We start from the raw sequence: 25,211 nt of genomic DNA on the forward strand, positions 1-25,211 counted from the left end.
GCTTCTGTATGGCAGCTCTTCACAGTTTGTTCTTGTCCTGGTTGACAGAGCATCCCTGCAGGTAAGGATCAAGCTCACAGGTGGTTTTGTTGAGTGAGGGCAGAAATCAAATTCTCTGCAATTCTCTCCAATCTCCCTTTGATGTTTGTTATGCATATTTTGTTGAAATACCAACGTCATTCTGGACATTGCTGGAAAAGGCTAGTGTTAATTAAAAACTCAAGTTTTGAGGGGTTTATAGCTCACTGTGTTAGTTTAGAGAAGGCTGAAACAATTTCAGGATCGCAGTCTGCAGGCTTTACATCTATCAACAGCAGCAGGAGATGATGCTTGCTAGCAGTAGGATACAATGCTGTAATTCCTTCAATTCATGTTACCTGTTTGGAAGCTTTGCTGCTGGAGACAGTGAGGCATCTTCCAAGGGGCTGCTTTGTCTTTCCAGAGCCAAAAGATTTTGTGTTTGTTTGTAGGGTGTCAGTCATAGACCTCAAGATGGAGCAATTATGAATCAACTGATTGAAATTAGTATTCAGCAGAGTTTGGGAACACAAAAAACAAAGAATATCTATCTGGTTCATACTCTATAACTATATCAATAGTGCTGTTTAATTTTTATTTTTGGGCAATCACGAGATCCATGATTTCTCCAAAGTTAGGTTCTCTTTTCTGATGGGAGCAGCATTGTTGCATTTGAGTGGTAAAGAGCAGCAGATTGGGAAGCACGAGTTGTGCAAACAGGGTGGTCTGTGACCTTTCTGTTCCAGGCTAGAAAGGCCCTGATATGGTCATTCAGTGTCTGAGACTGGGGCCAGGCTGGGGATGAGTAGCTCCTTTTGGATGGTTTTGGTCCTTGTGGAGGGTGGTGATGAGAAATCCCTTGAAATATTTCACGCTTTGACTCATGTATGACTTTATTTTAATGAAACAGTGCCCAGCATGCAGACTAACCCAGTGTGTGCTTTGCTTTCAGGTGGTCCTACCCTGACTTTTTCGACAGGTACCGTGTGCTTATGAACAAGAGAGACCTCTCCAAGAACGACAAGAAGCAAATCTGTCAGACCCTGTTGGAAGATCTCATCAAGGTGAGCTGGGACCAGGTCTTTTAAAAGTGATTTTAAGAGCAGATAACTCATGGCTTTGATGTGGTCTGAAATTGCTCCAGCTTCACCTGCTGCTTGTGCAGGTGCTTTTCCATCCCAAGCAGCCTGGGAGTTTTCCCAGAATGAGGAGTCTTGCAAGGAGGTGGCAGGAGAAAGGGGGACATGGGATTTCTTGGTTGTGGTCAAGAGGAACAAATCGTTTCAGTGCTGGTGAAGTCCAGGGTTTGCTGGCTGGACATGAATGACTGGCTGCTTTCTAAAATTGTCCACTCCAAGCCCCTCCTTCTGGTTTTGTCTAGCCACAGCTGGAGCACATTTCAGAGGTCCAACCTGTGATGTCGTGAACCTTAGTCAATCATTAAATGCCTGTTTGCACAAATGAGTAAGGGAAAACTGCAGTAAATGCCTTATCTTGATGTGTGGGAGGCTTTCATTGGCCCTGTGTGGAAAAAAACATCCCACAGACTGGGACTTTCTTACCATCAACTAATCAGAAGGTTTTCCCACCTCTCCTTAGAAAACTTTACTGCTTGCTCATATGCATTATTTTTAAATTGCAAATGTGCATGCAAAGGTTTCTTGCTGTTGAGTGGCCCAGAACATGCACAGAACCTTAGACAGGTTTTAATGTTTGATCTCTTGTTTTCCTGTGTGATTTTGAGGAATTTACCCCATTGGGTTCCTCTTGTTGCTTTTTGCACCCTGTGTTATCTTGGCTGCAGAACTTTTTGCAGCACCTGTATAACTTTGTAGATCTGAACAGTAATATTTTCAAGAAAGAAGTATTTTTTTTTAAGTGCTGTGGTGTTGCATTTCTTACGTGGTCCAGTGGAAGGCCAGACCTGCCCATAGCAGGGAGGTTGGATATATGTGAGGTTTAAGGTTCCCTCCAACCTGAACAATTTTGTGATTCTGGGATTTTTTAATTTATATTAAAACCAACAAATAACAAAAAGCCAAAACCAAACAATAACCCCAAACCCTCCCAAACAAACAAAAAAACAAAACCAAAAAACCCCAGCACCACAAAAAACCAAAAACCCAACAAAAACAACAAAAAAACCCTCAAACCAACCAAGCAAAAAATATCCACAAACCACAAAAAACCCAACCCAAAACCCTTTCAAAATTTGTGTAAGATGGAGTTATATGTAAATATGGAGTAAATATGTTTATATGTAAATATGGAGTTTAAGACTGAGTCCTAGTTTTGTGTTCCTTAATGGGTGTATAGATGCTCAAGTGTAGTAAGTCTAATAAGTCTAATGATATCTAATAATGTCTAATAAATCTAATAATCTAATAATGTAGTCTAATAATATCTTCAATGCCCAATTAAGAAGAGATATAAGTGGATAAATTTGATTTTACTCTGTGTCTACTGATCAACTTAGACTGAAAACAAAAAGAAAAAATAAGTAATGTTTGCCTCAATTAAATGTAGTTTCCTTTATGCTTTTGAAAAGGATCCAGACAAGTTCCAGTTTGGCCGTACCAAGATCTTTTTCCGTGCAGGCCAGGTGGCATATCTGGAGAAACTGAGGGCTGATAAGTTCAGAGCTGCCACCATCATGATCCAGAAGACAGTGCGGGGCTGGCTGCAGAGGGCCAAGTACCAGAGGCTGAGACGAGCCACCCTCGCCCTGCAGCGCTATGCCCGCGGGCACCTGGCGCGCAGGTGGGTCCTGGGGAGCCTCAGGGAGGGGCCAGCTGGGAGGTCAAGTGAGAAAACACCTCCAAGCCACCCGTGTTTTCAATCTGTTGCATTTCCTAGGACTTTAACTTGGGGGTTTCATGTGAGGAACTTTGAAAATGCTCTGAAATGCTCTTGAAAGCAAGGCGTGTAATGTGCGTGTGGGTAATACTCTGGTGGGAGTTTCTGGGCTAAAGCTGGGACTTATTTGTGGCCCCACTATCTGATTTTATTTAGGGGCAAGAGATCAAAATTCTTCATACCTACATTGGTATGAATATATGGTTTCATATGTATATATGGTTTCATACCCACATTGATTTAATTTCTGGGTGCTGGCCAAGGTCATAACATAGAAAACCTGGTTATAATGTGATGGCTGTAGTGCTCTGAAGGATTTAGGTGAAAGTGTTTCACAGAACTAATATTTTCCTGGATCTGCCTTTGGTAGAGGGCATTTAGATCAACCAGGGAAGAGCTGCCTAGTTGGTATGCACTCTTCCCCTGCAGGGATTAGGTTTGTGTCTCTGTGATGTCCAGGGGGAGTTCTCAGGACTGATTGGCTGTATCCTTTGTAATGAGGAAAATCACTCCAAATCACTGGCAGGGGGACTGTGTACAGTAGATAGTAACAGAGCCCAGAGAAAGTTAACACTTTCTGTGCAGGAACCTCAACCTTTCTGTCAGTGGCTTTCTGGGGTTTCTGTAGAGTGGGAAGAGTAGGGTTGGAGAGTGGGCTGCTGGTGGCAGGTGTGGGTTGGGTGTGAGGGGGCAGTGAAGCAATGGAACAGCATCCCAACACACTGACCACCTTCCTTCCTGTAGCCCTTCTTCAAGTCAGACAATCAGCAGAAGAACATCAGAGGTGCTAGCTGAATTTGTGGTGCAATTTGTGGTTGTGAAAGGGGTTGGTGTCAGGGGGAACCAGCTGCTGCAGAGTTTCTTCTACATAATTTTTTCTGTTCCCCTCTTTGTGTGGGGTCAGATGGCATCTGAGTAACTCCTGGCTCTTGTTGGAGGCAGACCATCCCTTATCCTCTTCAGGAAGCCTTGGCTCAGTGGGTCCTAATGAGAAACCATTTCCCTCAATCAAGGCAATATATAAACCAAACTGATGTGGCTCTTAGTTTTGATACGCCTTTCACAAAATAAAAGAAGTGGATCAAATTTCTGTATAATGCTGCATGCTGAGAGCAATAAATGAATCATAAATTCAGCAAAACAAGCTAATTATCAAATTAAATTGAGGGTTTATGGGCATTTATTAACTGGTGTAAGAGCAAATTGAACATGAGTTCAGCTGGAGAATGGGAGCAACGTGGTGCCGAGTTGACCATATCCCTCATTATTTACTGTCTGTGAATTGCTCGAGGCTCTGCTCAGGAATGTTGCCAAAGCAGTGCACACCAGTTTAAATGTCAAATCAATTTGCTGCTGTTTTCACTGAGTCAGTAGATACCCTGTGTGACGTGTGCTTTTTATAGTCAGGACAGTGATGGAGCCAACCTGGGCACTGATTGGCGCAAGGATACAAGGCAGAGAATTCAAACCAGGGAAAATATGGGGAATACTTGGGTTTAATGCTGCTTGAAAACAATGAGGTGTGTTGATTTGTGGGTTCCATGCCTGCTGTCTGATAGCATGGAGGCTTTCTTAGCCCAGCTGTTGGCGTAGTCTTTGCTGAGTACCACCAAGCCACACTGGGCAAAAGGTTTTCCTCTCCCCCTGGTTTAAAATTTACTCCATCAGAAAGAATTGGAGTTTATTTTCCCTGCTTACCATCCTCCTGTGTATTGCAGGCTTTATGAGAACCTGAGGAGGACGAGGGCTGCCATCATCTTGCAGAAGCAGTACCGAATGGTGCGGATGCGCCGGGCTTTCCTGAGGGTCCGCAACGCCACCATCACCATCCAGGCTTTTGCTCGGGGCATGTTTGTCAGGAGGATTTACCGCCAGGTACACCTTCAGGAGGGTCTTTGCGTGGGGAACAAACCTTTATGTTTATTTCTGTGATGTGTTTGTTGTGGCTGTGTTGATGTTTGTGAAGCTGACAGGCCCCCAGTGCTGCCGGAGAACGGACAGTGTCAGCGAGCTTTGCTGTTTAAAGCTGTGCAAGCAAAAAACATTTTGTTAGCAGCACCTCAGCAGAGCAGCTAAATGGAGTTAGTCATTGTGGTGCCGGGAGGTGTTGTGGAGATGTGGAAATGTCATTTGATCTAACCTAAGCTCTGCTAAAACTTCCCCATCCCACTGTGTGTGTGTCAGAGCTGCTGTTCTGGGGCTGTTCCCAGTGGGGTAGGAAGACAAGGAGGGTCTCTCATGCAGGCAGTAAGACATTTGTTGGTAGAAATATCTCTAATTAGGTCTCTCCTCTAGCTTTATGTGTTAAACCAGTAGTGTGACACAAAAGATTTAAGAGTTTTGTGACAGCAATTATACAGTGAGAAATCATTAAATCTTAGGGTGTTTGGGTGTAAGGGACCTTAAAGATCACCTCATTCCACCCCCTGCCATGGCAGGGACACCTTCCACTGTCCGAGGCTGCTCCAACCTTGGACACTCCAGGGATCCAGGGGCAGCCCCAGCTGCTCTGGGCACCCTGTGCCAGGGCCTGCCCACCCTCCCAGCCAGCAATTCCTTCCCAATATCCCATCCAGCCCTGCCCTCTGGCACTGGAAGCCATTGCCTGTGTCCTGTCCCTCCATGCCTTGTCCAAAGTCCTTCTCCAGCTGCTCTCTGTCAGGAAACTGGGAAGAGCTTTGGAGAATCTGTCTGTTCCTCGGACCCAGCACTGTGCTGGTATTTACCTAAATTGGTTCCTAACTGGGTTGTGGGGCTACTCCAAGAAGTGACAGATACCCAGAGGGAAAAGTCTGTTCCTGGAAATAGTTGGAGCTACCTGGACACCTGGTGACCTCCTAGAGAGACCAGGGTTGTCTTTGAGACACAGCAGCTGGTGATAAGGAATTTGTGCTGCCACTGCTTTTTCAGCATGTATTTTTTAAATTGTAAGTTTCTACAGGGAAGGCAGCTGATCCAGCAGTTAAAATCTTCATCTGGTCCTGCAGAGATCCCAGGCCGCTCAAATCTTAACAAGGTGTGGGAGTTGGCTGAAGGCCAGGTCTCTCTAATCTTAATCCTTAATCTCTGGAGCACCTGGGTATAGGTTTTGGATATAGGTGTTGTTTTCACTGCAGGGCTGTGGGTGATGATTATGGGATGAGGGCATTCCCAACACCCAACAAAATTTTTCTATAAAGCTAAAATAATTCCCTATGGCAATTCAGAGGGCTTTCTTCTACCTCTACCCCCTAGATTTCCCCATTTCTGACTGCCAAGGCTGGAGACATACAAAGCTCATTTCACAGTGATTCTTGCTGCATCCTAAATTCATACAATCCCTTTATTCTGAATTAAAATTTGCTACACCAACAAAAGCCTTAGGGTGAAATAAAGTATTTGTAAGAGAAGCTGATAGGATAACTTTTCTGAGACAATTTAGCCCAAACTAATAACAATGAAACATCTTGTGATCTTCAAATTATTTTATTGTCTTAGCAGACTGAAGCATAAGGAACATATTAACAACATCCTGTTTGTATCTCTAAAATACCAGCCTTCAGTTTTAGAGGACAAAAATTGAACTGCCACTGACTGACTAGATAGCTGCAAATTTTTGGGGAAGAAATTCAATGCCAACATGCTGTAAATTTCGTGAAAGCAGATAAAAATTACTAGGAATTGAATTGTACTAGAGAACTATCTGCAGACTGTAGTGAAAGGACTCATGGTTTTATTTGAAGGTTATCCACATGATATGAAATCCCATCAGGACAACATTTATCTGCAGCAAAAATTATCATAATGCAGAGGTAGAACACAGGAAAAAAATGTACAGATCTATTCTGGTGTGGGGGATGTCTGATGCTGAGGGGACAGTAAGTTCAGTTCTAGGTGTTGGTGTGTCAGTTAATGTCTGTTAATGACTGTTTAGTGCTGGTGAATCTCAGTACTATTCTGGGGTGGTCCACAAAGTCACACTTGAGCCCAGATGTCACCTGCTCCCACCAAATCCTCACAGTCAGGAGGACTCATGTCACATATCCCCTCATGTCCCTGGCCCAGCAAGTCTTTAGTTTGAGACCAAGCAGGCTTTTAGGAGAGGTCTGGGTGAGTCGTGTCTGCATCAGTTGGGAGCAGAGCCTGCAGAAGCCTCCACGAGCAGGGTTGGAGATACTGTCCATGAAAGAGGATCTAAAACCACAGCCTCCATTTCCAGCCATCAGGCCCTGCATCTACCAGGACGTTCCTTGGAGGAGAAGCCCTTTCCAAAGCAGTTTGGGTAGTGTTTAATGTTTGTTGCAGCCAAATCAGAGTTGGTGTACAGGTGACCTTCCAGGAACGGCCTTAAGCTGAACGCAAGTAGATTTAGTGAAGATATTGGGAAGGAATTCCTGGCTGTGGGGGTGGGGAGGCCCTGGCACAGGTTTCCCAGAGAAGCTATGACTGCCCCTGGGTCCCAAAAAAGCTTTGGAAGTGTAAGCTTTGGAAGTGTCCAAAGCCAGGCTGGACAGGGCTTGGTGCGGCCTGGTCTGGTAGAAGGCATCCATACCCATGGTGGATGAGCTTTCCAACCCAAACCATTCAGTGATTCTACAGTTCCATGCCTTCTCTCTGCTAACCACCCATGTTTTGCAGATGCTGATGGAGCACAAAGCCACCATCCTGCAGAAGTTCGCCCGGGGCTGGCTGGCTCGCGTGCGGCTCCGCCGGGCCCGGGCCGCCGCCGTGGTGCTGCAGTGCCACTGGCGCCGCCTCCAGGCCCGGCGCCAGCTCAAGGCCCTCCGCATCGAGGCACGCTCGGCACAGCACCTCAAGAAGCTCAACATCGGCATGGAGAACAAGGTGGTGCAGCTGCAGAGGAAGGTGGATGAGCAGGTACGTCCCGAGCTGTGCCAGGCCGGGCTAGGCCTGGCCCGGCTGCCGCTTTGTGCCTAATTGGCAAATCTGTACTGCTAAAAGTAAACAGAGCGAAAGCATGGCATGAAATTGAAATCTGTATTTCCCTGAAACTATTACCTAACAAAAATTCTACAGTACTACTAATTCCCACATTTAAAAGCTCAAAGTTCACAATTTTCTGCGGGTAAAACACGAGACTTCAGGTAGAAGTTGAAAAATCTAGCAGTTGTTGTGTGGGAAGGGTGGTGTTGGTGGCAACTGGGCTTAATTAAGGGTACAAGCTTTTGTAAAGCTTGCTCAGGGGACTGCAGAAACTGGGCTGGAATTGTTGTGGGGACTGCCCAGCAGGGCTCGGACGGCAAGACAGAGCTGCAGTTTTGGAAGGTGTTGCTTAAAAACCCAACTAACTCCACATGGGACCCAATGTCATGGTTTTGGGGTGGAATTGCCCCACTGTGCCTTTGCTCTGTGAGCCCTGGGTATGCAGTGTCTACCACCACTGGTGATATGAACCATGTGTCCTGGGAGTCACATTCCCTGGAAGATAAACAGCAGTTTGGATAAATGCTTTACTTTGAGCACTTTTGTGTTACTAGATACAACAACTCTCCAGGAGTAATGGGAGGGTGTGTTGCTATGGTGTGGCAGATCTGTGCTTGGGATGACTTGATGAACTGTGACTGTTTGATCACAGGGGTGTTTTCATCAGTAGCCATTTGCCATTAATAAGCTGCAGAATAATGGTTGGATTTTACACACATAGCAGAATAATTTTTTTTCATCTACTAATGTGTGCAAATTACTCTGTTAAATACCTTCTGTGCTGATATACAAGGAATTGAGGAGTGATCATAAGAAATGCTGAGTGGGACCTAGTTGTATTGACTTAATATCAACAGGGAAATTCGTATACACTTGTAACCTTAAACTGAATTGTTACAGAGAAAATTCTCTTCAGTTGGGATTACCCCTTGTTTGTAGCACCAGTTTGTGGTAATTCCAGTTTATCATTCTGAGATGGTGTCGGGGACTCTTGTCCCCCTCCCACAGCTCCCTTGCCAGCTGAAATCTCCCCACCCCAGTATGACACGAGCAGTCCTGTGCTGGCTCAGATGGTGCAGAGTCAGGACACACAGGGGTTTGCATTGCTGTGGTCACCCTCACTGCAGTGTTAATTGGCTGCAGTGCATTAACTGCACCGTGACGGGGTCCAACTTTCAGACCCTGGTGCTTAATTTTAAAATACCTGTTTCCATACTTAGATTTAGTAACTCAGGAATGAAAAACTTTCAGGGTAAGGCTTGATAGGACCTTTCATCCAAAAAGTATTTTGGTGGCATTGAATAGGATGAGTCATTCCAGGTCCAGGTATTTCAGACTGAACTTGTGCAGTGAATGTGAATGTCAGTGTTGGATCTGCTGAGCTGCTGGACTTGACACTGGAACATCAGTAGTATTTTTTAGTTTGTATTTTTCCCTGTTTTCTTGCTAGGAGAAGTGTGGCAGTGGAACAGTAATGGAAAAAAGCCCAATACACAATATTTGATTAACATTGGCTTTCCTGCCGTGGGCTAAGAAAGCAGAAGGATCTGCTTTAGGGAAGGAGTTGTGGAGAGCTTTTAACCAGGCAGAAATAATGGTCTTGAGCTCACCTTGCTCTCCCTCTGTGCCTCCACAGACCATTTTGTAGGAGTTTCCTTGATGCTTTCTGTATAGGTTTTGCAGGAAAGAATTCCTGCTCTGGGTTACACGTGGTGATCTGTCCAGTGAGCTGAATTTAACCATCCTTCCAGGGCTGCCAGGTTTCCCTGGGATGCTTTGGAACTGCTGAGGAGCACTGTTCCAGTAGATTGTATTTTCAGTGCACTCAATCTTTTTTCTGGCATAGGGTGTTTTCTGTATCGTAGTTTCCCTGAAGGATCTAATTTTCCAAGAAAAAAATGTATATAGCAGGTAACCTGGAGAGCTGCAGTTGTTTTTTTTTTTTTAGTAGCTGTGGAAGAAAATGTTTCTATTTCTGCTACTTTAGCTCATGCGTGAGTAGAGATGCAATCCTCCATGTGCCTTGAAGGAAGAGATCTTTCTTTGAAAATATTAAAACCTATTATTGTATGTCAGCCTCTGCTCAGATGCTCTGGCATCTGTAACTGGAATCATTTAATTAAGTTTTTTAATCAGGTGAGGGATTTTTTTGCACACAGAAGAAAGATTTTGATCTATTTTGCTGCAAAACATCCTCACTGGAGCACTTTCTTTTCTGTTTACATTGGACCAATTGCTTCTCTTTTTTTCTTTTTTTTTCCTTCAATTAATTTTCTTTAAATCTGTTTGTTGGAATTGTCTGAGACACTTATAAGGCATGTGCTTGATGCAGTGTTGCATGTTCATGCAGCCAATATTTAAACACACTGTGAGCTCTCTACACTGTTTCTGCAAGCAGTACAAGCTCTGTGAGCATTTATTGTGAATAAAACTAGTTTTATAAAACAAGCTGATGAATTTGTTACATCTGCCTTTGGTAGCAAAGTAAACCAGTTTTTTTTTCACAGAGCTTGGTTTGAAACCAAGACTGTTTTCAGATCTCCAGGGCTGGATAATGATTGAAAATAAAGCAAGTTCAAGTTTAACAGGGTCTGTTCAGCAAACTCTAACTGAAGTGGGGTGCAACCCAGTAAATGCTCTCTCATGTCTGTAGTTGTTAATAGAAAACCTCAGAACCATTCCTGTGCATTAATATTGTATTTGTGTGTCCAAGGCCACGTTGGATAGGCTTGGAGCAGCCTGGGATAGTGAAAGGTGTCCTTGCCATGGATGGGGTGGAATGAGACAGGCTTCCAGCTCAAATCATTCTAGGATTCTATGAAATACCTTTGGTCATGCAGAAATTATAATTTCCTAATATGATACGAATGCTGAATTTTGATGTTCATTAATAATTCATTACTAGGGAGCAAAGGAAAAAAATTGTTGATACACCTCATTTACTTGTTTTTCCATTTGAGATGTGTCTTTACCTTGCTTCAGAGCACTGAGACGCAGTGAGAGGGGTTGCTTTGGGAGGTCACCTTAAGAGAAGCCAGAAGGATGATCAGAGCAAACGTTAAAACCCGGAATGCATTTTAAGTTTCAAAATGGTTCTTGTGGTATCAAGATTACTTACCCAAAGTCAGCACAGCTTATGTAGTAGGCTCTTAATGAAGCTCTTGGTCTTTGGCCTGGGGATGTGTAATAGTGATGATGTTTCATTAATCACAATGTAGTGCCCATTGGCTTTGATTTGAAGCCCAAAAATCAGCTAAGTCTGCTGAATTTTCAGTTCAGTTCTCAGGGGAGCAAATCATTGCTAAGTGCTTTAAAAGTGAAAACCTGAGCAAATGAAAGGATGACTGAGCTGGCACACGACTTAAAACTGGGGTTTTGGGAGCTCCTTTGCTTGAGGCTGCAGTTCTGCATTGCCAATCCAGGTTTCTGCAGGCACGGGATTCAGGAATAGAAGGGTAAAGAGCAAAAGGAATAGTACAAACCTGCCTGAAACTACAAACCAATCTCATTTAGCAATAGCATTTGGAAGCTGTAGTAGAAGTGTTGTATTTTGGTTTGGTTGCCAGTGCTACCCAGAGTTGTCTGCCTTTGCTCTGAGTGATATCAGCATAATACCAATTTGACAAACGCCTCTGTAATCGTTGCCAAAATATTATGGAGCTTTTGTCACAGTTTAGAAATAGCTTTTAGCTTTATGAGCTTCATTAGCATATGCGTGGAAACATTTGTTACTGAGGGCCTGGCACCCACCGTGCTTGAGGATTTGAGTGGTTACTTTTGTAGTGCATCACTGCATGCACTGATGTCACTTGTGCTCTTCTTTTCCTGTTTTTGGGATGTTGGCTGCAGAACAAGGAGAACAAGCTTCTGAATGAGCAGCTGTCCATGCTGACATCAGCCCACTCCTCCGAGGTGGAGAAGCTGAAGAAGGAGCTGCAGGAGTACCAGCAGAGCCAGCGGGGTGAGGGCAACCAGCTCCTGAGCCTGCAGGAGGAGATGGAGCGGCTGCGGATGGAGCTGGAGAGGGCTCACGGGGAGAGGGAGGTCATGGAGGACAGCCACGGCAAGGAGAGGGACCTGCTGAGGAAGGTACGTCTGTCTGCCTGCCTGAGCTGCCTGCTGAACGTGGCCATGCTGGTGAAAGCCCACTCCTCACAACTCTGAAGGGGAGTTTCTGTTCTTTGATTGTTATTTCTATTGCTGAATGCCCCTAGGATTAATCTATAGCCAGCTCATGGGGCAGCAGGTGGACATCCCTGCCGGAGCTGTGGCTGCCTTGTGTCAGGACACCCCATCCTGATGCCTTTTGTGCTGCCAACCACAAGGAAAAGACCCAAACCCGAACACATGTGGAAATCTGGATGCCTAATAACCATGAATATCATGGAATCACAGAGCTGTAAAGGTTGAAAAAGACCTGTGAAATCACCAAGTCTGACCACAACCCTAGCACCACTGTGGTCAGCACTAAGCTTTGTCCTCAAGTGCCACATCTATGCAGTTTTTAAACACTTCCAAGGCTGCTGACTCCCCCACTGCCCTGAACAATCTGTTCCAATGCTTTACAAGCCTTTCAGTCTAAAAAAGTTTCCCTAATATCCAAGCTAAACCTGCCCTGGCACAACTTCAAACTGCTTTTCTAGTCCTAAGATTCATATACATGCCAGAGCTCCATGTGTATACAGTGATTCCTCATGGTTTGTACTGCAGATTATTGGAGAGGGCTGTCACAGATGCTGTAAGTACTAGGAGATGTAAATATTCCTCATCCCAGCCCAGAATGGAGCACAAGGCTCAGTTTCTGACTTGGCTAGTGTTGTAGGTACTCACAGAGCATCACCTATGTGTAAAACAACTTCCCTCCACGAGGAGAGGAACTGCTCCAGCATCAGCTGCTGATTGTTAGGGCTTTTATAGGGTTTGGAGCAGGGATATACACAAAACAGATTTATTTTTTTCTCCCTCCTTCATACAAACTCATGGAATATCCTGGTTTGGAAGGGAACCACAAGGACAATCAAGTGCAGCTTCTATGCTTTATCTCTTGGCGTGGAAGCGGTCCAACACTGCCACCATTGTACAAGAAGGCATTCTAATGGGAGAAAAACACTTTAGAGATAGCAAAGATGAACCTCTTGCCCTGAATTTCTTTGCTGATCAGATTAATTCTGAGTAACACCCGTTCTCTTCACCTGAGGCACTGGGATGAGAGTTCAGTTTTCTTCTGCAAATGCTTGTGTCTGCTCAAGTTAAATCCATGATATTCCTTCTGCACCAGAAATTGAACTGAATCTTTGGTCCTGATATTGGAAAGAATTTAGGGCTTTTCTATGCAACAAATTGCAAAGAAAAAGCTGTTTTGCAGCTGTTAGTCCAGAACAGTACTTGGTGTGTGACAAACTAAAGATGAGTCACTTTTGGAAATTTTTAAAAAAAAGAGCCTAAAATTACCTGTGTTATTATTACAGTGGAAGAATGTCCTTATGAGGCTCTTGTAGTGCACTTCACACAGCACCATTGCTGTGGCCAGCCTCCCCTGGAGGCTTAGCCCTCAGGTGATGGGTTTGGCTGAGAAGCTGTGGTGGAGGACTGTGGTCAGGGTGATTTACCCTGCACCTCTGGCACAACTAAAATGCACTTTTGGGTGTGCTTCTCAAGGAGGTAAACAGTCTGTACACTTCTTGCTGTTGTTGGCTGGACCAGAAGAGCTGCCAGGTGATCACTTACTCCACTCCTTGCACCTCAGGTGTACCCACACAGGACATGTGAAACCAGTGATTTCCTTCTAAAATTATAAGATTCTTTTTGTCTCAGGGCTCTGTTCATTAGCTGGGTGCAGCACAGGCTTTCAGGGCCTGAAAGGATGCTTGATTTTAAAGGTGATGAAGGGGGTTAAACTGTGTCTGTTCTTGATTGCAAATTCCGTTTGAGCGCTTGGATGGAAGGTTGGCTTAATCACTGAAGAAATGCTTTTAAAAAGCATGGAAACAAAGCAGAAGCTTTCCCTTGTTGTAAAAGTGCCTACAGCAGAGCAAATACTGTGCATTTCACCATGAAAATATACGGTTTAATTATAAAACATTTCTAATGAGCAGTGCAGGCTCCCCTTTCTGGCATTAGCTTTCCATTGCACCCTTTGTTTCTTTATAAGTGGGAAAATTGAGAGGGCCTGTTTCCTTCCTGAAAATATTAATGTACCCAGAACACTTCCCAAGAAAAATTCTGGGAAGAGATTTTTGAGTTGCTCTAATATCTGCTAGAAGGGAAGAGTCATGAAACTTAATTCAGGTGAGAAGCAGCTTTCACCTTCAGGGTCAAGATGACACCCATGGGCATGGTTGTAATGGGACAGATTCCCAAAGACATCTCACTTCTGAGTGAGACTGAGATGAGCCTATAATTTTTCTGCATCTCCTGCAAGTCCATGTCAGTTAAGATTTAGTTACTGGAAAAAAGTCCTTTAATCTCTTCAACATTAGCTATTCTCTCCAAGTCCTTAATTTTAGAATAGCTCTTCTTATTTAATTTTGTGATAAAGTTTGAAACATATGGGTAAGTACCAGTAGGTCTTTCTAGGGCTTTTGGTAGCACCTGATCTTCTGGCTTGGTGAGCTAGGGTAATTCACAGCCTGGCCAGGAATTTCTTTAAAAAGTGCCAAATGCCATCATCCTTTCCTTACAAGACTGGGGTAAGATGGGAGGCAGATCTCATGAGCAGGTTGTTCCAGGGTAGCACTTAGATAAGAGCTGCAACCATGACAAGTGCTCCCTGCTCAGCATCTTACACAGAAATCTTTCAAAAAGGTGCTGTTGATTTGAAGCACCTCCAAAGATCTGTTTCCTGTGGAAATACAAGCAGGAGGTGAAAAATTGTCCATGTAGGTATCAGGGATGGAGTTGGTGCTGCTTGGCCATTGTGTGACCTGCTCCCTTTGCCTCTCCCTGTATGTAGTGGAACGTTCCCACTGGGCTTGGCTGCACACAGTTTGTGAGCTCTGAGATTGTTTCTGTTTCATGTAGAAACAGGAATGCAGGAAACAAATTCCGTGGCTCAAGAGAACATCTTAAAAATTGCAGCACAGGTTTTCCTTCCATTCCATCGCTGCTATATCTCTTCTCCATTTTTATAAAGAATTCTTCCTACCCTGAAGACGCTAATGCTTATCTAATGGTAAATGTGATTTATGGTGAAGGAGTGCAGTTGGTTTTGGTACAGAATATTAAAATCCTGGCTCAGTTCACGGCATTTAAAACACCTGTAGCTTAAACTGTGGGGTTTTTCACCTTCTAGTTATACACCCAAACTCCAGCCTTCTAGGAGAGGTGCAGACAGATGTAACACAGACAGCTGGAGTAAATTAGCAGGGAGAGTAACGAGTGGGGAGGTTTTTCAGTTTGTGCATGGAACAGGACTGATTCAGTCGTGACTTACAAGAAAATACTCATTGTGGTTTTGTCCTCACCATTAGTATGTATCTGGCATAGCCAGTGTTTGATAAAATGCCTTAATTTGAGCATGCTTGTGTGGAAGACTGAAATCTGCACTAGGAATGCATGCCAGCTGGGCTGCCTATAAATTTAATCTAGTGGTGACAGCAAAATTATTACTCTTGGGCTTTGAAAACTCTTATTGTGGTGTTTACAGTGTTGTTTATCGTTGGCGCCTTGATATCCTTCTGCTGTGTGCTGTCCTTTCCTAAGCAGTGGCTACAGGAAGTGAAGGAGCAGCATAGGGAATGACACGTGCTGGGATGATGTGTGTTGTCCCCCCTGACAGCAGCAGAATCATCCTGCTTAGCTGTGGCAGTGATTTCACTTGACAATATGGTGGTTGTGTGTTTTGAGATAACGCTGTTGAATGCACCAGAATTCAGGAAGCTGAGTAACGTTCCAGGATTGGTTGCTGTCAGCATCAGTCCAGCCTTGCAGTTGTGACAAGTGAAAATAGCATTTTGCAGCATTTAGTGCCTGTTCTCATTATTTTTTATGAGGCAATTGTTGTTGTTAATAATTGCTGAATATGCTGCTGATGTATTGCCAAGGGCCCTGGTACATGTCATTCCTCAGTGTACCAGAGGTTCTGTAGTTGTGGGAAGCACTGAAGTGACTCACCGTGCTATGGATTGGGTACAATAAAGTTAAAAAAGCCTGACCTGTTCATTCAACTCACATCCACTGTGTCCATCAGCTCCTGAAGTGCTACATCTCTGGGAACAGTCAGCAGATTTATTTCCCCAGCAGCTGTGACTTGGTTCTGTGACTTGAAGACAACGGTGAAGCCCATTGAGATGTAAAAATAAATCTCTGATTTGATGACCTGATCATTTGAAAGAGCTTCACTCCTGCAGATCATGACCACCAAGTCCAGCTGCTCAGTGTTTTGTAAGATTCTGCTGAAAATATTGATTTAAGGGAGAAGTTCTCTCAGGAAAGGGAAAGTTATTCTCTGTTGTAGCAGTGCATTTCTGCTGTGCTTCTGCTACTGGTGTACAAAGGATAAGTGGCAAAGCGCAGGGGAACAGATTTTTTAAAGAGCAAAGAGAGGCTGAACAAAGCCCCCTGTCTCCTGCCAGGTGAAATTAATCCCTGCAGGAGCTCTGCCCTGCAGCCAGCAGTAACCCTCTGCCTTGCTCCGTAGCGTATCTCCGACCTGGAAGAAGAAAACACTCTCCTGAAGCAGGAAAAAGAGGAGCTGAACAGCAGGATTCTCTGTCAGTCTGAAGGTAGGAAAAACTGCCTGTAGCATCATCATGCCTCCATTAGACAAGGGTTTAATCTTCTCCCCTGAAGCTCATTTTTCCTGCCTTGAAAAGTGTTAGTCTTCCTGTGACCCTTTCCTGGTGGCTTTTGTCTCTATTTTGTTGTGCAGGTAGTTCTGTTCGTGCTGTCCTACTGGTGGGTGATAAGCCAGAGGCCAGTTTAATTGGTGAATTACAGAATAAAGTCCCTAACAAGGCTTTTTAGTTCAGTATTTCATGCAGATGGTGTGGGAGGCAGTGAAGCTGATGGAGTAGGGAATAGGTGTGTCCCAAGAATGATTAATAAAGGATCCAATGGGCAGCACAATTCACATTAAGCTGTGACAAAGGATTTCTCTAGTGTGACGTGAGACTGTGAGTGTATTTTAAAAGCAGAGACTTAGCTGACAAGTCATTCATAGGGGGAAGCAACCTGGGAAAATCCCATTTCACGAAAGGGACTCTCATGCGTGTATGGAGCTTTTCTGGTTTTTGTCATCCTTTTGAGCTTTGATTTTGCAGCAGGATTTACAAAGATCTTCATGCTGTGGATGTAACTATCACTGTTCCATGGTACTTGTGAACTGCCTTTTGCTCCTAGCCTAACAGAAAATAAAGGAATGAAGATAACATATATTTATTTGTCCCTTACAGGATTTTTTTTGAGCATCTAAGATGGGAGAAAGGAAGTGGAGGGGGTTGGTTTGTTGTTCACCCATTTAAAACAGCACACAGGCTACATTTGGCTGGTTCCTCAGGAAGAGAAGGGGCTGGGTTTGCTTCCAGATGGGAGTTTTTAGTAAATAGCTAAATTTATTTGAGTAAAAACTTCTTTGAACCCCCACAGTCTTACCATGGTGAGACTGAGGAAGGCATGAGGAGGAGCTGCTGTTGTTGATTTGCTCCTATGCCAAAGCTGCTGGTGGGAAGCAGGCAGGGAAGGTTTTGTATGCAGCAAGTACCACTTTTTCAACACAAGTGTATTTCTGTACAGTGCTGATATTTTCTTAAGTGGGCTTATGGCTGGCCCATGGGAGCTGGAACTGCCACAGTTAAATGATGATTTGTAGGTGCTGGAGACTTCTCTTTAACTCAAGGCAAAGGACTGCCCTGCAAGTAAAAGAGCTCAAGCTGTTCCAAATGTTGAGGAGGCAAATGCAGATTACAATAGTCTCTAAATATTAGCAAATGCTTACATGCATTTTAAAGGCTCTTGGCAGAGAGTGTTTTGTTCATTAGCTGTTGTTGTTCTACATGTTTACAAGAAGCTTGTTTCTGAGCTGGAGTTCATAATTTCCTTTTTATTTTTTCTTCCCTTCCTATTTTAAAGATGAATTTGCACGAAACACAGTTGAGGAAAATATCCAGTTGAAGAAAGAGCTGGAAGAAGATAGATCTCGTTATCAGAACCTGATAAAAGAGTATGCAAGTCTGGAGCAGAGATACGACAGGTTGATGGATGAAATTACCATTATTAAGGTAACGAAGCTGGAATTATCCCTGTTCCCTTGTGCCCTGGACCTGATGTTGGTGCCTGGATAACGTGGCTCACTCACCCTCAATTTAATAGAACTGCCATTAGTAGACAGTTTGTGTTTGGTATTTCTAGGAATACCTATCTAGGAATACCTATCTAGGAATACCACTGGAGCCAAACCATTGTGTGCCTTGAAAAAAGAGCTTGGTCTTCCATGCTTAAAGATGTCTGTGAATCTCAGAAAAAGCTGGACCATGGTTGTTCTTGTTTTGCTTTTGTGTCAGTGAGGTTCATGTGTAGGTGTTGGGTTAAAAAAACAAAGAAAAAAACCCTCCAGCAATATGATTACAGAATTTCAAAACCCAAAGTCTTTAGGGTCAGCATTGCTAAAGTTATAAAAACTGTTGAAAATCAGAGTGCTGCTGGATTTGATGGAAGGCCAAGTGGTTTTTAAAGAGTCCTGGAGGGTGCTGTCAGCAGCACAACCAGATTTGCATGGTCATCTGGTGTCATGAAGAGCCTTTAATTCATGCAGTATTTTTAAACTGAGTTTCTATATCACTTTTGCACTTTGAAGTGCTAATATGAATTTTAAGGGCATAAAAACTTAGAACATGTAATTATAAGATAACTGAAGTATGTAGTCACATATTTGCTCTAAAGAAGCAACATTAGGAGAGGAATCCTTTAACACTGGGTGCTTTATGCGTCTGCATCATTTCTTGGCAGCAAACACCAGGGCACAGGAGAAACCCATCCAACCAGAGCAGCTTGGAGTCTGATTCCAATAACCCATCCATCTGCACCTCTGAGATCGGGGACACCGAGGATGTGATACAGCAGGTGGAGGTACAGTGACTGAGGAGGGAGGGCAGGGGAGCCCTGCTCTGGGGGTGATGGGTGTGGGGTTGGCAGCAGGGCAGTAAGGCACGATGGATAAAATTGATTCCATGCTGTAGAGACCCGTTGTTAATTGTGTGAGAGGGACTGCAGGGTCGTGGTGCTCTGGCAAACTCTTCTTGTTTGCAGCATCAGGGCTCTAAAAATAATGCAGTGCTGCCTTTGGGCCATACCAGCTTAAAGACTGATGAAAATTCATCACAGCAGTTACACCCAGCACTGATGGATCATGACTGGATCACGATCCTTCTCTGCAAGGACACCAGAATTCACTGCCCTCATGCCCCAAGCATTTTCATTCCCAGATGCTTTGCTGGCCAGCACAGCCCCTGCAATCAAATCAAGAGTCTCCTAATGCAGGAAAGAGCAGCACAAATTATTCCTTGGCTATCAAGAATCCGGTGGAAAAGGGAAATATGTTTTTACTTACATCTGATAGAATAGGCTGCGTTTTAAACTCAACTTTCCTGACTCAAGAGCACTTTTGGGTGATCAATAGGGTTAGCCCTACCCTTGCAGGACCATATTTTGTGTCACAATACCATGCCTACAGAGGCCCCCATTTCCCTCTGCTGGCTGCTGTCTTATATTGGTTTAGTATTTCTGAGCTGCTCTGAAAGCATGTTCTGAAGACAAAATAATCAGTATTGACAATGTTTTTATATGAAATGTTCCAGGTGCAAGCAGCTAAAAAAACCCCAACAAATAAACTCTTGACTTAAAGGGACCCAGTAGGGCATTTTTGTTGTTCTTAGCCCCCATCATGTACTTATCCTTCAGGCTGTTGAGCATTCAGTGATGTATCAAAACAGGTCAGCTATTTTACTAGCATGAAAAATAGATGTTTAAAATGTGGATTTGCTCTTTGGAAGTACATGTGTTAGGATGTAAGGATGCTCCTGTTCCTGGCTGTGGCTGATGTACAGTCAGGGTCATCTGGAACTGTGCATGGTTATAAAACTTGACACTGAGGTCTTCTCTTTTCTTCCCTGCCTCCTGTTCTTCTCCAGGAGATTGGGATGGAGAAAGCAGCCATGGACATGACTCTCTTCCTAAAGCTGCAGAAGCGAGTGAGGGAGCTTGAGCTGGAGAGGAAGAAGCTGCAAACCCAGCTGGAGAAAAAGGAGCAAGAGAGCAAGAAATCCCAGGCAAGAGACGTCTTTTCATGGATACTAATATTTCATATTTGTAACTGGCTTTCCTTGATTGCCTGAGGCCACATGATGTAGGAATTTAGCTTTAAGAGTGACAAGTTCAGCTTAAGAGGCTACAAATCCATCTGGAGAATGGAGATAAACTTTTTTTTGTTAACTAAGGACAATTGGACAGGAGAACTGCTTTATTTATTTGTTCAAACAAGCTAGTTATAACATATTTAGGGAAGTATTTTAAACTTCTTGAAAGCAATGAAATGTGAAATCAATTTTGGCACACGTTATTCCACCAGCACAGGCCCTGTTTCTCACATGTGGCACCCTGCATGTTCAACAACCTTCCAGTTTGGGTGATTTCTGTTTTTCAAACATTTCTTTGCTGTCCTGGCTTCCCCTCATCCAGCAGTGTGTAGCATGAAAAGAGCTGAAAAGCACTTCACACACATGTCAGTCAGGCTGGTGTCTTCAGTTTGGTTTTATTATCATCTGTGTGTTTTGGTTAGGTTTTTTCCTTCAGCAATGATCGTAGAGAGGAATGCAGGTTAAAAGTAGTGTAGTAAATCAGAAATACCAGGATAGCTGTTAGAAGAATGGGTTCTTCACTTCTCTTGCAAGGTGGGAATATTCTTTTGCTGTATCCTTCCTTCCTTGTGAAAAAAAACCAAAAATAAGCTTTCTAAAGTTTGAGTTGCTAGCTTGAAAGCAAATTAAAAACATGTATATTAAAAAAATTAAGATTACTGACAGCCCAGTGGTAACTCAGGGGACAGGAGTCTATAAGTCTGAAAATACAGCTCTCTAGGTTGTGGTGAGCTGACTTCTGGGGTGGGGGGTTTTAAGAGCACATTTCCTTTGTGTGCTTTCCCTGCCATCTGTAGCTAAAGGCTCTGTGGCTTGTCAGAGGCCAGTGTGTGCTATGAAACAGCAGTGCTGCTGTGTGCTTGATGTCCTGAAGCACTGAAGATGCTGTTTTACAAATTGTTGAGCAAATGCCATCCCTCTTGAGTACATATTTGAAATTTCTGGGGCTGCTTTGTTTGGGAGTTGCTTTCATTATAACTCTCCAGTGTGAGATCAGTGTACCTTTGAACAATGCAGTAAGAGACTCAACAAGATCATCAACAGTAGTTACTTACTTGTGTCACTAGATATCCTTATTGATCCCACCTAGCAATTTCCAGGAAACACATGAAATGGGAGACTTCCCCAGCCTCTCATTCCTGCTGCAGGAGGATTAGGAACCTGTTTTCCAACTGCTGCTACGTTGAAGATTTTTCCCTTAATGACTGTGATTGTTTGAAAGCTGCAGTGAGGCTCAGCTGTCAGGATATTAATGAGAGATTAAACTCATTTCTCCTGGAGTGTCCTCTGCCCCACTGGTGTTGCTGGGATGCTGTCTGATGGCAATTAATGACATTATTATGCTTGAGCTGGCCAGCAGGGCTGAATGCTGATGGAGATGTGCCTAGCTACCCTGTGCTGTGTGCCATTCCTCTGCCTGCTCCTAAATACAAATTTACCTCTTTAATCTGCACAGGTAGTTGAAACAAAGACTGAAGCGACTTCAGAACATGAAGATTTTGCATACAACAGCTTGAAGGTGAGTGAGAGGCTTTGACTTAGTGCTGTAATCTATTTCATGGCTCCAGCAGCCCAGAGAAATGGTGTGAACGTGATAGAAGTCCAAAACCTGCTGTAGTCAGCTCTGTTAGAGCGGGCAGTTGGAGAGCTGTAGCTCACCATCAGCTCCTGGGCCTGGGATGGGCTCACAGAAGTTTCTCTCTGAGGCAACATCTGTTCTCTGCTGATCTGCCTGTCTCTCAGTCATCCATGGAGGTAGCAAACCGATTCATGGTCCAGGGGGCTTTTTCCATGGCAGGTATTCCCTCTGAGGCTTTGTTGGGCCCCCTTTGGCGGGGCACTGCAGGTCTCATCAGTCAGCTTTGCAGCAGGTGTAAATTCTTGCTGCTGTTTCTTGTTCCAGGCTCCACTTCTGCTTCCTACCCCCATTTCGTGCCACCCCAAGGTGCCACTCAGGTCAAACCCGGATATATCTGTGGTAATAGCTTCCATCTCCTAGCAGAAGTGCTGGCTTATCACAGTCATCCTGTCTTTCTCAGCTGTTGCCCTACTCTAGAATTCATCTTGCCCCCAAGCTCTAAATGCAGCCAGTTTCTGTCTCCATCACTTTCTGCTTGTGACAATCAGAGCAACTGAAACCTCCTGGGCTCCTACTGCCAGCTTCAGTGGATTCTTTCCTCCTGCTTTAACTGTATTCAGACACTTCTGGCCTTGGCTGTTTTAGACCAATTCTTATGTCCTGATTATCCTCAGAAAATCAGTTCCTAGAATAGGGTTACTAAGGGATACTTTTTTATGTTGTTGGTTTTTTCAGTGCAGACCTACTTTTCCAGTGTTCCTTTTCTCCCTATACCCTTAACAAATATTGCAATGCAACTGAGAAGTCCAGAGGAACATACGTTTTCCAGAATAACATGATGCTAAACCATCTGTCAGTAGCAATACTGATTTTTGCTTCTGCATCATCTCCTCAAAAGGATGGAAAAAAAAGCAGAAATTAGAGATGGAAGGGATGTTGCTAAACTTTTATCTCTAGCAGTAGATTTTTATGACATTTAATCAAACCAGTTTTATTTTCCTAGCATGATACTGTTGTAGCTCTGGCTAAATGTGCTGTTTGTGATGGAGGGAAACCCCCCTGAATTTCCTTAATGCTTCTGCTTACCCCCTTGGAGAAGAAGCATGGCAAGGTCACTGCCCAAGTGTCTTCCAGTTGGCTAAACATACTTGTGGAAGGTGTGAGTTTCTTGACCTTGTAAAGCAAAGTGGAGTTGCAGTTTGGAAGGGGAAAACCCAGCAGATGAGAACCACCACCTCCTTAAGTGGCTTCTGGAGTTCTGACTTTGGTGTGAGTTCACAAACTGTGTTTTCTTCAGGGTCTAACCCTGGAAGTGCAGAATGGAAATACTAATTTTGGATTTTCCTACTTTCTCCACACTAACATACTAGCATTCATACTTCAACATATCTAACAAACTTTAAAATACCATTTAACATTAAAACCATTTCATAATAATAGGTGGCATATGTTGCTAAAAATGCGGGGTTCTTTAAACTGTAGTCTAAAATGGGTGGAAAATTAACCTGCAGGGATTTCACATTCTCTATAGGAGTGTTCATCTGAGAAGGACCCCTGAAAAAGAGATAAATGCACCTCCCTGCTGTTCTCCCCACATCTGTACATAGGACACAGCCTGAAGGATCTGTCTGCGGCTCAAGAGTGACTTACTGCTGATTTTGAGGGCTTCTTTTCCCTCTTTCCCCCTTGACAGCTGCTTCCATGGCTGTGACAAAGCTATTCCTCTCTTCTCTTTCTCCTGCTAAATTACATATCAAATATTTGTACTATCTCTGCCTCCTTTAAAAGTTTTTTGTGCATATGTCTGTTTTTCATTTTTACCAGCTGAAAAAGAGTTTATCTCAAGGAAATACTCTGAGGTGCCTATGAGCTCACACACAGGACAGTCTTTCTGTGGGTGCTCTTGAGTGGTTTGTGAGGTACCAGTTAGTCAGCCACACACAGGGACACCTTCCACAGGACCAGGCTGCTCCCATCCAGCCTTGGACACTTCCAGGGATCCAGGGGCAGCTCTGGGCACCCCTTGCCAGGGCCTGCCCACCCTCCCAGCCAGGAATTTTTTCTGATCTAAACCTTCTCTCTTTCAGTTTAAACTAGATGAGCTTTAAGGTCCCTTCCAACTCAAACTATTTCTGCTGTTGTAAGATTCCATACTTTTATGACATTTTTGGGACTCACAGCCCCTCAAGCAGGGCAGTACAAGGTGTGGGTGGTACTGGATGGCTGTGCTGGTCTGGTTTCTGCAACCAGCACGTGCTCTGATACTTCATGGGTGTCTGCTGTCCTCCAGCTTGGTGTCTTGGTGTAATTATTAGTATAATTGTTACTGTCATGACACCCATGATGGCAGGGATTTGCTTTGGAATTAGTGTCTGGTGGGGAGCCTTGTCTTGATGCAGATTCTGATGGAGTCACAGTGCTCCGTTAGAGAGGCTCATCTGGTTTTTAGTTTTGTAAGGCTGAAGAGAAATGTCTGAAACTTCAGCGAACACTGATAAATTTACAGGCAGAAGTTACCTGCCTTTGTAATGAATAAATACATTTCGCAGGAGATGCTGTCCCAAAACACATCCAGCCAGATGTTGGATTAGTCTTTATCCAGGAATTCAAAACAGACTCGCCAGTGAAAAATGTGTTTTCCTTGTTTTTTCAAGCTGGGAAAGTGGCAGTGGGAATGAAAGCACCAAGGAGCCCTTGCTCTGACTCTGTGTTTCTGAGCAGCCTGTTCTAGTGGAAGCTGGACTAGATGGCCTTTGAAGGTCCTTCCTAACTCACACATCCTAGGATTCCAAGCAGGACCATGATGCATAATTCAGTTTCTCACTCGTTGCATAGCTGGGATGTTTGTTCCATCCCGTAGACTTGGCAGCTCATCATAAAATGAGCTGCATGGAGGATTTAATTCTCTTTTCCTGCAGAGTACCAGAAGAGAAGAAGAAGGAGGTGAAATCTTGGCATGGCAGTGCTAACCTCTGACTTAGGCAGGCTCACACTTCCCCCAGCACTGCTCTGTAAGCTCTTTACTAAAGAGTGGAGCTGTTTCCATCAGCATTAGTGCTCAGGTACCCCTGTCAGAGTTCTTTAACACTGCATATGTTAGGGCAAGTGTGAGTTCAAGTTCAGTGCATTCTGACTGTAAAATTTTTTGGTCAAATTTATTTGTCAGATATTTGTCAAATAAATCAGCATGACTGGACTGTGCTGAAGAAAGAACATTTTTCACTTTGCCAGTAGAAATCTCTTTCCACATCCATAGCATTTTATTTTAGCTTCTGATCTTCCCTGGCAGGTGCTGATGCAGAAAGGATGCATGGGCTGGGGACAGAAGGTGTTTTAACACTGCTCCATGAAATCCACAAAGAAAGGAGTAGGCAATAAATTTAAATGTAAACTTTGAAAGGAGTGTACGGTAGGGGCTCTTGGAGGAGGGTTATTGGTTATTGCTTTCTTTCCTGGTTTTCCTGGCTTTGTTTCTAAACAGAGCA

General features: G+C 43.9%; 1 protein-coding gene across 2 annotated transcripts in view; it reads left to right on the top strand.

Moving 5' to 3' along the window:
* Positions 1-25,211, top strand: part of MYO5B (myosin VB) — a 143,337-nt gene that overhangs the window by 96,276 nt on the left and 21,850 nt on the right. For both annotated transcript variants that reach the window (XM_033085915.2, XM_033085916.2), the window contains exons 18-27: positions 971-1,082; positions 2,567-2,778; positions 4,593-4,749; positions 7,492-7,731; positions 11,647-11,886; positions 16,436-16,520; positions 17,866-18,014; positions 18,742-18,861; positions 19,923-20,060; positions 21,604-21,666. In XM_033085915.2, the coding sequence (XP_032941806.1) occupies positions 971-1,082; positions 2,567-2,778; positions 4,593-4,749; positions 7,492-7,731; positions 11,647-11,886; positions 16,436-16,520; positions 17,866-18,014; positions 18,742-18,861; positions 19,923-20,060; positions 21,604-21,666 (1,516 nt within the window). The remainder of the gene's footprint in view (positions 1-970; positions 1,083-2,566; positions 2,779-4,592; positions 4,750-7,491; positions 7,732-11,646; positions 11,887-16,435; positions 16,521-17,865; positions 18,015-18,741; positions 18,862-19,922; positions 20,061-21,603; positions 21,667-25,211) is intronic.

This window comes from Catharus ustulatus, chromosome Z (assembly GCF_009819885.2).
Source record: "Catharus ustulatus isolate bCatUst1 chromosome Z, bCatUst1.pri.v2, whole genome shotgun sequence".
NCBI classification, from domain to species: Eukaryota; Metazoa; Chordata; class Aves; order Passeriformes; family Turdidae; genus Catharus; species Catharus ustulatus.